This window comes from Suricata suricatta, chromosome 2, assembly GCF_006229205.1.
Source record: "Suricata suricatta isolate VVHF042 chromosome 2, meerkat_22Aug2017_6uvM2_HiC, whole genome shotgun sequence".
NCBI classification, from domain to species: Eukaryota; Metazoa; Chordata; class Mammalia; order Carnivora; family Herpestidae; genus Suricata; species Suricata suricatta.
The window spans coordinates 92,624,306-92,637,333 of record NC_043701.1 but is presented as its reverse complement, the minus strand read 5'-3'; the positions used below and the strand labels follow the sequence as shown (position 1 = coordinate 92,637,333).

At 34.1% G+C, this 13,028-nt stretch overlaps 1 protein-coding gene across 4 annotated transcripts in view; it reads left to right on the top strand.

Annotated features, from left to right (window-relative positions):
- The window catches only part of SNX13 (sorting nexin 13), a 122,164-nt gene that overhangs the window by 98,069 nt on the left and 11,067 nt on the right, over positions 1-13,028 (top strand). For 3 of the 4 annotated variants that reach the window (XR_003905016.1, XM_029929743.1, XM_029929734.1), the window contains 3 exons: positions 5,824-5,931; positions 7,515-7,625; positions 11,618-11,779. Coding sequence is in view for 3 of the 4 variants with exons in the window: in XM_029929743.1 (XP_029785603.1) it covers positions 5,824-5,931; positions 7,515-7,625; positions 11,618-11,779 (381 nt within the window). In the remaining variant the exon portion in view is untranslated. The remainder of the gene's footprint in view (positions 1-5,823; positions 5,932-7,514; positions 7,626-11,617; positions 11,780-13,028) is intronic. The other variant, XM_029929753.1, reaches the window with a different exon arrangement.

The following is a 13,028-nucleotide window of genomic DNA, read 5'->3' as shown; positions in this document are numbered from 1 at the left end:
GGTTTAAAACATGGAGGATCGGTTTTGTGTGTGTGTGGCGGGGGGGGGGGGGCGGTCAGTATAATCCAAGCTATAATTATTTTAAACAGCATCCTTACCCAACAATGTACAGTTAAATCCTTGGTCTATTAAGTTGTTTTAGGAACCACAACCTAAATTAAGTTTAACATTAACCAGTTAATGTTTTAATTCTTACTAAATACATCCCTTTTGTTTTATAGAAGTGTATGGATTCTTAACGATAACAAATGTAAACAAATTATTTCTCTGTTTTTACTTTTTATTAAATACTTTTTAACTTAAAAAATAGGTGATCACCACATGAATTGTAATATGTGATCTATGGAATTTAACTTTTGGCAATCTATGATTTTATTCAAAGTGTTTAACTGTAAAGCTGGTATTAAACCAATAAAAATACTGGTAATTAATGGTGACATTTGAATGGACAGAAGCTTTGGAATGACATTGTATTATTTGAGTAATCAGAAAATATCTTTTTTTTTCAGATAAGATAGTGGAAAAATATGGTTGGCACCATGATCATTTCATTAAAATCCTCTGTGAATAGAGTGAGATAAATGATTAAGGGCTTAAAAGTGATGAAAAACAGATTAGTGTTGATTCCAGAAGCCCATAGGAGAAAGACTGTTGAATTATATTCATAAGAAAATTAATAACTTTGGACATGTCTGTCCTTCTGTTATTTTGTAAATATTACCTGTTTTATATTCTAAAATCCCACAGCTTATCTTTCTTCCCATCCTCACACATCAACCAAACCTGACAAATTTTTAAATAATTTGTATTGCTAAGAATTAGTAGTTTTATCTATTTGGAAATCAATGTGAATTTGAAATAATGTGAAATTGACCTTGTTTGAATAGTGTTAACTTTTTACTACTGAAAGGAATAGTCATTGCCTAATTTAAATATTCTAGGCAGGGACTGTAAATATCATGTTTATGTTTACATATTGACTAATATAAGTGAAGAACAAACTTTTAAAAAATCTTTATTAATAGAACAGTCCATAGAGAAATTTCCTTTTTCAATATAGCGCCAAAAATTAAATGAAATTAATAAGCAAATTCATTTTTATTTTTTTAATTTCTTTTTTTTTTTTTAACATTTATTTATTTCTGAGAGAGCACAAGTCAGGGAGGGGCAGAGAGAGACAAAGACATAGAATCTGAAGCAGGCTCTAGGCTCTGAGCGGTCATCGAGAGCCTGATGCCCTGATGCAGGGATCAGGTGTGAAATCATGTGAAATCATGACCTAAGCTGACGTCGGTTAATGACTGAGCTACTCAGGTGCCCCAAGAGAATTCTTCTTTAAATGGGCTTAGTGCAAGCAAAGTCCCTGTGTTTTGACTTTGTATTTTTTATCAGGTCACAGTAGTATGTGATTACTTATTTAGATTGCTCACAGAGTTTAATAATTTAAAACAAAGCGTGTAGGTGAAAATGTAGCTTTAAGGAAGATGCTAAGTATTTGTAAATAACATCCAGGCTCTTTGCCTTTTAGCTCTGCCTTATCTGTAAGGCGGATAAGGCAGGGCTAAATCTCTCATAAAATAGAAGACAAATGCAGTGACTCATAGTAATTCATCAGTTGGTACTGTACAACCTGTTGACACAAATAAATTTTAAGTCCATAGAGCTCTTAAAGTGTTAATATTATTTTAAAACAGGTTTTGTTTAACCTTGTGATGTAAACTTTTCCATCCTAAATATGCAAACTATCATTTATTTTCTTTAAAGACGTTTTCAGCCTCATTTGATGTTTTATGGGTAAATATTTATAAAATTGAAAAAAAATAACGAATATGAAATATCACCTTATTTTAGAAATGGCCTGAACTACATACACATTTATTTATTCAACAGTTATATATTGGCTTATTTCTATGTGCCTGGTACTGTTCTTAGTGCTCAGAATACAACAGTGAACAAGACAGACCAAGTGTTTGCCTCTGGGAGCTTACATTCTAGTAGACACTGTGCATTTCTGTTATATTGAGTGAATTGTGTATTAGCACAGATAAGATACTGGTGATTTAAAAAATATTAAGTATGCATTAAGGTAACTGAGTAAAGGTATTTATGTGCTTGGATATAAACATTTTGAATCCTTCTAACATAAAATTTCAGGTGTGCCTTTTGAATTATCCAGTAGCATGTTAGGAATCTATGGGGAACCTGGGTGGCTCAGTTGGTTGAGCGTCTGCCTTCAGCTCAGATCATGATCTCACAGTTCAAGTTTGAGTCCCACGTCAGACTCTGTGCTGACAGATCAGAGCCTGGAGCTGCTTCTGATTCTGTGTCTTCCTCTCTCTGCCCTCCCCTTCTCATGCTCTGTCTCTCAAAAATAAATAAATGTTTAAAAAAAGTTTTTTAAAAGAATATAAACTTGACATATTCAGTATAGAAAGATAAAATCTGGGACGTCTGGGTGGCTCAGGTGGTTAAGCCTCCAACTCCACCTCAGGTCGTGATCTCACAGTTTGTGAGTTTGAACCCCGCATCAGGCTCTATGCTGGCAGCTCAGAGCCTGGGGCCTGCTTCAGACTCTGTGTCTCTGTCTCACTCTCTCAAAAATAAAATATACCTTAAAAATAAATTAAAGAAAGATAAAATCTTTGACTTTGGAATATCTCTGCTTTATATTATAATACTTGGGTTCTTGGTGAATTTTGAAATACTCTTTAATTTATGTGAGTTCTTATGTTTAGGTAAATTTCAAAAATTTTTTTGCATGCTTTTAAAAAATACTTTAATGAGGGGCACCTGGATGGCTCAGTCATTAAATGTTCAACTTCGGCTCAGGTCATGATCTCACTGTTCATGGATTTGAGCCCTGTGTCAGGCTCTGTGCTGACTGCTTAGAGCCTGTAGCCTGCTTCTGATTCTGTGTCTCCCTGTCTCTCTGCCTTTCCTCCTCTTGCACTGTCTTTCAAAATAAATGTAAAAAAAAATACTTTAATGAATTTTTGCAGAGGGAATTATATTACCTTTCAGGGAATGGGCTTCCTTTAACTTTTATTTAAAAATAATCTTTAAAATACCAAGCTTATAATAAGTTTAATTAGAGTATAAAATGTCCCCATTTTTTCTTTTTATATTAATAATATTTGAGAAAACTGGCAGTCATTTATGCATCTGTTCCAGACAGTTTAAAAAGAAGCTTGATAATCGAAGCTCTAAGAAAGCAACTATTTTTGTGGCATTTAATTTGTTTCATTTTATTAACAGTGTTTAATAATGTAAGGTTTCTGAAATTTAAAAAAAATTTTTAATGTTTATTTTTGAGAGAGCCAGCTCAAGTAGAGAAGGGGCAGAGAGGGAGACACAGAATCTGAAGCAGGCTCCAGGTTCTGAGCTGTCAGCACAGAGCCTGACATGAGGCTCAAACTCGCAAACTGTGAGATTATGACCTGAGCCGAAGAGCCGAAGTTGGACACTTAACATGACTGAGCCACCCAGGCACCCCTGAAATAAATTGTTGTTTTATTGCATACTGTTGTATTCCCCTGATGTATTAGTTTTCTAGGGCTACCATAATAAAATACCACACACTGAGTGACTTAAACAGTTAAAAATAATTTTCTTACATTTCTGGAAGTTAGAAGTCCAACATCAAGGTGTTGGTAAATTTGTTTTCTCCTGAGGTATTTCTTCTTGGCTTTCAGATGGACACCTTTCGTAATGTGGCATCAAGTGTCCTTTTTTGTGTGTACTCACATCCTTGGTGTCTCTTTTCTCTTTGTATGTTCAGATTTCCTCCTCTTACAAAGACACAAGTCGTATTAGATTAAGCCCACCCTGAGGGATTTATTTTAATTAATGTCCTCTCTAAAGTCCCTGTCTGCAAATAGAGCCCCATTCAGAAGTAGTAGAGGTTAAAGATTCAACATCTGAACTTGGGATCTCAATACATTCAGCTCAAAGCATACTTTAATACTAGAATAAAGCATGTGTTCTGTAAAATTAAATCAGTAGCTTAGGATAGTGTAGATAAGTAATATTCCAGCAAATTAAATATCCTTTAGGACACCTTGAAAAACTAAATTCATTTCCATAAGGTGTGATTTTCTTTTTTCTTTTTTTTAATGTTTATTTATTTTTGAGAGCGACACTGAGTGTGAGTGGGGGATGGGCAGAGAGAGAGGGAGACAAAGAATCCGAAGCAGGCTCCAAGCTCTGAGCTGTCAGCCCAGAGCCTGCCGTGGGGCTCAAACTCAAACTGTGAGATCATGACCTGAGCTGAAGTTGGACCCTTAACCAACTGAGCCACCCAGGTGCCCCATAAGGTATGATTTTCAAAAAAAAAAAAAAAAAATCATAAAATCAGGAACTCTCCACTGGATGGACATTTGATATTCAATAAGGACCTATTCTGAGACTATTGTGAGCAACCAGATTACTGAATATCATAGCATAACATTTTCCCTGTAAATTGCATTTTTCCTTTTTGGGGTTTTTTTTTTTGTTTTTTTTGCCTTTGCTGAGGCAAAAGAATTGCCTTTACCTTTCATGTATAACATACAATGAATGCATTTATTCACATTATAGCTCCAGGCAACCATATGATTTGCAATTCCATTTAAACATTTATGAGAACGGGCCACCTGGGTGACTCAGTCAGTTGAGATTGAGCAACCGACTTTAGCTCAGGTCATGGGTTCGAACCCCGCATCTCACTGCTGTCAACCTGTCAGTGCAGAGCCCACTTTGGATCCTCTGTTCCCCTCTCTCTGCCCTCCCCCACTTCCACTCCCCAAAATAAATAAATATTAAAAAAAATAATAAAAATGTATCTGAATCTCTCAGTTTGGAGATGAAAATCATCCTGCACCTTTTCGTTTCCTCTTTAATTGCTGCACCAGGAATGAATTTTCTTTATAGAGCCATTATTGTTGATGTTTTTAAACAAAGAATGGTTTATAGAACGTTTGTTTCACTTCCGGACATGTATCACATGGGAAGAACACTAAGACTTCTTGAAATTTCAGTTACTAAGCTGCTGGCCCGGCGTAGTCACTAGCTAAACGACTTTGCTCTCATACAATGTTAGCAGCTGGTGTAGTTAAACTCTGTGCTTCAGCAGGGCACAGCAGAGTGCCGTACGTGTGGGTCCTTGAAGGCGCACCTGAAAGTTAAGTCTATAAATGCTAAACTTGGAGTATGTATACTTTGTGGCCTTACAAAAATAAGGTCACACTAATGGCTCTTAGGCTTTTTCCTAGTAATCTGTGAGTTTATTTATTCATGTGTTTGGTGGGGGAAGAAGTGTCACTGTTACACTGTAGTTGTTTATGAGTTGTAATATAATTGTACTCTATATTTTGAAATCGCCTTTTCTGTTTTTAATAGTTATAACAATGATTAACTGATTTGAAGTCATCGATATTAAAAGAGATTTCTTTGTTAGATTTCTTCAATAGCCAGGAACTCACAGATCTTTGATCATTAAAAATATATTTACAGTACTTTATTCACAAGACAAAATGTTGTTAAGGAAAATACTTCTAAAACCTTTCAGTATTGATAATTTTGAACAAAATCAGATTTCTACAATGAAATCCCATGTGGACATCACCCATCTTTATTAGTTTTCCATGTTTGTCATTCTTAATTGACAATACTCCTTTATAAATGAAAAGCATTTTAGTACTGTGTTTTGGACATATATTCTGATTTTGGCTTAATATACTGCAAAATAGTCTGTTACAAAGATGCTTTTGAAAAATAGAGGATTGTTATTTGGAAGATACTTTTTTTGTAGAAAACTAAAATTATCGAATGTATTTTACCTTCTAGTTTGAAAATCTATCAAGCATATTGAAGCTTCCTGGTAAAAAGACTTTTAATAATATGGATAGAGATTTTTTAGAAAAGAGGAAAAAGGATCTAAATGCATATTTGCAGGTAAGTCCATGTTTGTTATTACCCATGGATTTTAATTTTAATATAGCACACAGATATAGTAGATTTCTATATTAAAGAATGTTTTAATAAAACAGTGGAATAGTAACCACTGTTGAGTAGCATGTGCAGTGTGACATGTAATCTGCTCAGTAATTTATCAACGTTATCTCTTTGTTTATTGACTAAGAAGTTTTCTGGACACTGATTGCTAGGAGTTGTTCCTTCAGGTTTCGGTTTATAACACCTATCTTTTCTATAACGTCTAGGTGTTTTATGGTACACCAAACAGTTAGATGTTTCCGATTCAGTAGATAGTAGCTCTTTAAGGTGTATCCAGAGCTAGCAAATTTTCATTCCTGATAAATGCTTCCTACGGTCCACAATGAGTCTAAGACTTCTAAAACTACAGGGTAATTAAAGAGAGGAAGAGTCAAGGGACTATTTCTTACATGTAGTATCCTAGATTTGTAGATTTCTGTTATGAAATAACAGAATTTGTCTCCCAAGTTACTTATTGCATGAGCTGTTAAGACTCTCAGAAATAACTTTGCATAAGACCTGGATACCCAGATGCCAGATATAAAAATAGTATCACATTATAGTTCTTTATACTAATGGATGATTTGCAAAGGTTTTTCATCTAGTAGACCCAGCCCCACCTGAGGTATATAAAGGGTATATAATGTTCTATTATTTAGATCCCCACTCTTCCCTCTAGATCAAGGCTCAGCAAATTGCAGACTCCAGACCAAATCTAGCTTACCACATGGTTTGTCAGGTTTTATTAGAACACAGCCATCCTTGTATTGTCACTTACTGCTTTTACATTACTATAGCAGAGTTGAGTAGTATCAGTTTTCATTTGGATTATTTTATGTATTTTCTATTAATACTAACATTAGAATGTGAATTACATAATAATTTACTAATGTGGATCTTCATAGTATAAGCTGTAGGCCTGAAAATGGACCACAGTAGTCTCCCCTTTATCTGTAGTTTTGCTTTTTGTGGTTTGTTATCCATGGTCAGCTGTTGTCTAGAAGCAGATGATTGTCCTTATGATGAATTGACAGAAGGTCATTAGTAGCCTGATACCATGTCACAATGCATATTGTCATTCACCTCACCTCATCTAATTACATAGGTGTTTTATCAGCTCTTACTCTCACAAGAAGGATGGGTATAGTAAGATAGTGAGAGAGAGAGACCACATTCACACAACTTTTGTTAGACTATATCGTTAAAATTATTCTATTTTTTGTTGTTGGTAATCTCTTACTGTGCCTAATTTATAAGTTAAACTTTATCACAGGTCTGGAGAAAGAGGACTACTGTAGTAAATCCATTTGGACAGCTTTCACCTTAGATGTACCTTAAGTCAAAATAGCAGTTGAGAAAAATGTGCACCAAACTGTTAATGGTCATAGGATTATTGATGACTTTATTTATGAACTGTATAATTGTTTTTTTAAAGCACAGAATTAAAAATCTGGATATTCTTAACTTTCTAGCAGACAAAATTATAAATAGGAGTAAATTTCCAGTACCATATCAATGTAAGTGCCGTTTTTCTTTCCTGTTAGTTACTACTAACTCCTGAAATGATGAAAGCATCCCCAGCTCTGGCTCACTATGTGTATGATTTCCTTGAGAACAAAGCCTACAGTAAAGGGAAAGGGGATTTTGCTCGCAAGGTAAGCAGACTATTACAGTAGTTTTCTTTAGTCTGTTTTCATACTTTGTTTTTAAATAAAACAAAATAAATTTGTATTTGTATGTTTTAAAACCAGAGGATTTTATTACATGCTTCTTGGCATGTTTATCTTCTATGCTTTAGTAAACCTACTATTAATAGGTATTCCTAATAAGTATAAACTCCTCTTTTTACATGTAGATTAAAATCTAACAGGAGCTTGAAAGAAAAACGCTTTTTAAAATAATGCAGTAAGGAAGGCTTACCTGAGATAGGTCACAAGCTTTTCAATAACTTGAGAAGCAACTATTTCTTACTAGGAGGTAATGTCTTTTATGTAGAATAAGGATAAGAAAAATGTTAAGTAGGTTATGTTCCTGAAAGTACTTATGCCTCTTGAGTGAAATCTTTATTATTTAAAATTATTTTTAAAAAATATGAGTCCTACACTTGGAATTAGATGGAAGGTTAAGACAATAAAGGACTACTCAAATTGGGCAAGGTAGTTTAGTAGGTGAGAATACAGACTTCAGAAATAGTCTTTGGTTTAAATCCTTGCTCTGCCATTTACTAACTGTGACCTGCAGTATGTTACTTCACCTTTTGGTCCTTTACTTTTCTCAAGTAATGAAGATGTTAGTTCTCATTTTAAAGCATTGTATGAATCAAAGGTGATATTCCATATTATAGCCCCTGGCACATCATTAACCTTGGAATGAATGTCATAAGTGTTGGTTCTTAGTAGTAGTCGTGGCAGTAATAACAGGAGCAGTCACAGCACCTGGGAAAGCTGGGTGAGTAATGTGTAGGAACTCTATATATTTTTATAACTTTTCAAAAGTCTCATATTATTTCAAAATGAAAAAAATAACACAACTTCCATGCTACTCCTTCCCCCCGCCTGCTGAAAAGACTAATTTTTTTTTTAGAAGGTGAAGAAGTTGGTACAAAATAAGTAAGAATTAAGCATCAGAACTTTGTGTGATTACTCTAGGATGTTGGGTCTTAAGGTCCAAGTGAGTGTTAACATTTTTAAGTGGAGCGTTGTAATGACAAGTTCCATATTATGCACCTTATAATGTCAGGGGGGGAGGATATGGTGGGATTATCTTTGTATTTCATGATTGAAGTGATTGAGTGTAAATTTCAACTCTAAATGGTTTTATTGTCAGTAGAGATTCATTCTGGTGTTCCATCTTTTTGATGTTTACTTTATATTCTTAATATTGTGTCCATTTTAAGATAAATCAATTGATGACAGATTTTTTTGAGGTAAAAGAAACATTACATCAAATGCACCTAATTCTTTAAAAATTTTTTAATGTCTATTTATTTTTGAGAAAGAGAGAGAAGGAGACAGAATGCAAGAGGGAGAGAGGTGGAGATAGAGGGAAACATAGAATCCGAAGCAGGCTTCAATGTCCAGTGAAATATAATTAAGAAAAAATATTAAATTATAATTTAGACAAAGAGGAATTGTATCTGAAAAACCTCTAATCTTGATCTGCATAAAATTATTTTGCCAATCTAAAAGAGGCCAAGATGATCAACATGATTTATGAAACACTGTTTTTGGAACTCTTGTCAAGCTATTCGAGAAAATCATCTGCAAACATTTTATCAGTGGCTATCGGAGCTTGAGAAATAATACATTATAAAACATTGACTTGGTCACACAGTTTGTCTAGCTTGTAAGACATGTGGGCAATTCTTAGGAAGTCAGGGAACAAGTGGTCTTCCTTTATGCACATAGTATCTTTCTATCCAGTTTATTTTATTTTTTTATGTTATTTATTTATTTATAACATTTATTTATTGTTGAGAGACAGAGTGTGGTCAGGAGGGGCAGAGAGAGAGAGAGGGAGACACAGAATCTGAAACAGGCTCCAGGCTCCGAGGTGTCAGTGCAGAGCCTGACGCAGGACTCGAACCCACGAGCTGCGAGATCATGACCTTTGCCAAAGTCAGACACTTTACTCACTGAGCCACCCAGGCACCCTGTTTTTAACTTAGGAAGGGAGATGTGAGCCAGGGAGAGGAGCAGAGGGAAAGAGAGAGAGAGGGAGAAACTCAAGCAGGCTCCGTGCTCTTTGCAGAGCCTGACACGAGGCTTGATCCCAGAACCTTGAGATTATAACCTAAACTGAAATCAAGAGTCAGACGCTAAACTGACTGATCAACCCAGGTGCCCTTCTATGCAATTTTACATCATGGTGCGAGGCATTTTAAGCTATAGTTAAGTATCTAAACTTAAGTTAAAATTAATTTGTATTGTTATTGATAACACATAACTGAGGTGATAATGAATACACGACATTTTTGGTAAGTCAGGCTAAGTGTGCATTTATCATGGCAATCCATAATTCACTCCTCTGTTTGGTAATTTACACATTTGTTTTAAGACATACACTGTTTTTGGAACTCTTGTCATAGTGATGGACTCTGCTTGTATGTTTCTAAAATTTTGCTTTTTCAGGATTAGGCATCAGAATCATTTGCAGAAGTTTTTCCATCCCCCTAGTTTATCTATTCTCTGCCCCCAACACAAATGCTTGGACTTTACACTTAGAAATTGAAAAACAAAACGGATAAAGGATAGAAAAATAAATGGATTCTGTAGGTCAAGGATGGTGCACAGCCAGCTATTTATAATTATTAACTAACTCATGATATAGATTTAGGTTCTGTTGCTTTAAAAGAGTATCAGTGGTAGTTTAGTGTATAGAGGGTATGAAGCTACGTATGTGAGAACACATAATTTTACACACAGTACACATGCACAGAGTTAACTTCACCTTTTTATCCTCTTTCCCTTTATATCTGTGTACCAGTGGTAGTGGTAGTGTTTTTTAACCCCTTCTTCATCCTTGTTTTTGTCCTTTGACTCTCCTCTGGCTTGTTCTGTTCTGACGGTGTCCCTCCTAAATGTTGCATATTTCATCAGACATATCTGTAGCACTATTGGCTCAGCTTAATCCAAGGAGTAACTAAAAAACTTTTTTAGTTTTTCTTAATAAAAATCATGAAAGCATATTAGAGTGAAGGAGTTTTGTCTTCTTGAATTCATCTCAACATTGTGCTAGGTTCATGAAGCAATAGAGGGGAGTTTATGTAATTATTTATTTATTTATTTATTTATTTATTGCAGGAAACATAATTTGTTTCTGCAGTAGTTTTTATGAGACTCACATTTTCTAGAAAATATTCCTTTAGGTTTTTGTATGACTTCGGTTTTGTGTGCATTTTTTCTTTTTTATTTCTGTTAAAAATCTCAGTACCATATGCAGGCTATTGTGGTTCTAGATATTTCTCCATTTCTTAATTGAAATTGAAATTATCTGACTTTTGTACAGTCAGGATGTCAATTTTAATCCTTTTTAGCCCTCTGGAGATTGTTCCTTTTTATGTTTCTGGTCACGTTTTCTTTTATACTTGTTCTATTCTGTCTTACTAAAGGATTCCTTATTCCCTTTATAGATTTTAACAGCATGTGATGTAACGTAAAACTTATTTCAAAAAAAAAAAACTTAGTTGTTAATTACTTGAGCTTTCTGCTTATTTTGTCTAATTGTTTATTTTTCAGCATTTCTTCAAAATGTCTATGTTATTGTTGCCTTGAATTATAGTAGAAATACATGGTGGCTAATTCTATTCATTTCTGTTTTGGAAATTTTTTTTTTTCAGAATTTCCTTAGTAAGGCAGCCAAATTAGTATCTCTAGCAACATATTTTATTTTTATATAAGCAAAAGCTTATATTTTCTAGCAATAGCCTCATCACCCCAAACTTTTAATCGTATTTGTGTGTGAAAATACACCTTTAAGAGCATACATTTTGAAGACAACAGTTCTGTACTTTTGAAATGCAATGAGATATTACAGACTAGAAAATGATTGCATTCTTCATGTGTGTTGTTCTCTGTTTTTCCCAGGCTTCTCAATTAAGTAACAAATCTGATAAAATAAGTCATGGTATGATATCTTTTCCCCTTAGATGGACACTTTTGTAAATCCACTTCGAAATTCTATGAGGAATGTTTCAAATGCAGTTAAATCCCTTCCTGATAGCTTGGCAGAGGGAATGACTAAAATGTCAGACAACATGGGCAAAATGTCAGAAAGATTAGGTCAAGACATAAAGCAATCATTTTTCAAGGTAAGAAGATGTTTTCAGTTAATATCTACAGCAAACTATTTTTAAGTCAACTTAGATTTACTGAGCTCCTGATTAGATTACTGTATTTCTTTTCAGAAGTCCAAAGCCATCTAGACACATAGTCTCTTAAAATTATAAAAAAACTAAAGACAGTAAGTTCTTATCAGAAATGGATACTCTAAAATCCAGTCATTCCTTGGGCTCTGCTGTGGTAGAATTGTAAAAGCCAGTGAAGTTAACATTCTTTATACTGTTTTATTCTGTTATGCCATTCTTATTTTATAATGCAATTAAATTTTAAAACAAGTAAGTGCTATTGTGCAAATTAGCTATATTAGTATTCAGCAAGAAACAGAAAGCCTAATATCTCCTGATTCGCATGATCAGGTGGCTAAGAGATCAAAGGGAGGAAAAGTCTCATAATCATCCTTCTGAGGCCATATCTTCTTTGTATATACTAGTGAATGGTATAGAATAGTTTCCTAGGAAACTCTTTAAAACATTAGCAAATATAGGTAGCAGACCAAGTAGTTTTTTACTTTCTGATTTATACTTTTTATAATTCTGATCTACTTATTTAAGGTTATGATCAAGACTATAGAAGAAAGCATATAACTTAATATTAAGAGTTTTCTCTTTGTGAGATCATGTTTCAGTGAAGAGGAACTATATATATATATATATATATATATATATATATATATATATACACATAAACAGCAGAAGTTCTTTAAGAGACAACTCCTAAAATAATGTGTGTCTAAATCTACACTTTTCTATTTAATCTCATACTTTCTCTGTTGCTTTATCTTGGTTTCTAATTATGGAAACATAACACTAACACTGAAAATGAAGATTGTCCATTGCCACTTTTGCTAATGACTACCATATGACTTTGTACAGAACTCACTGAGCTCTTCCAGGTTCCTTTTTCCTTACCAGTAACACGAAGGGGTTATGATAGGTAATCTTGATGGTTCCTGCCATGCTGGCAAATGGTTATCAGCTAACACTGGTCTCTCCATTTTCCCCATAACTTATATTATCTAACAACAGGTTAATTAGTTTTTTAAGCTTTTAATATACTATCCAGCACCTATGGTAAAAGAAAGATTGGAATTTTGTTCCCTGGCAGTGCTGCTAACTTGATTTTTGAATCCTTTAACCTTTCTTAGCTTTAATTTCTTCTAAAAAGTATAGGAGTTTGACTAAATAATCTCCCCTCCAACTCGAAAGCCCATTTTTTCTT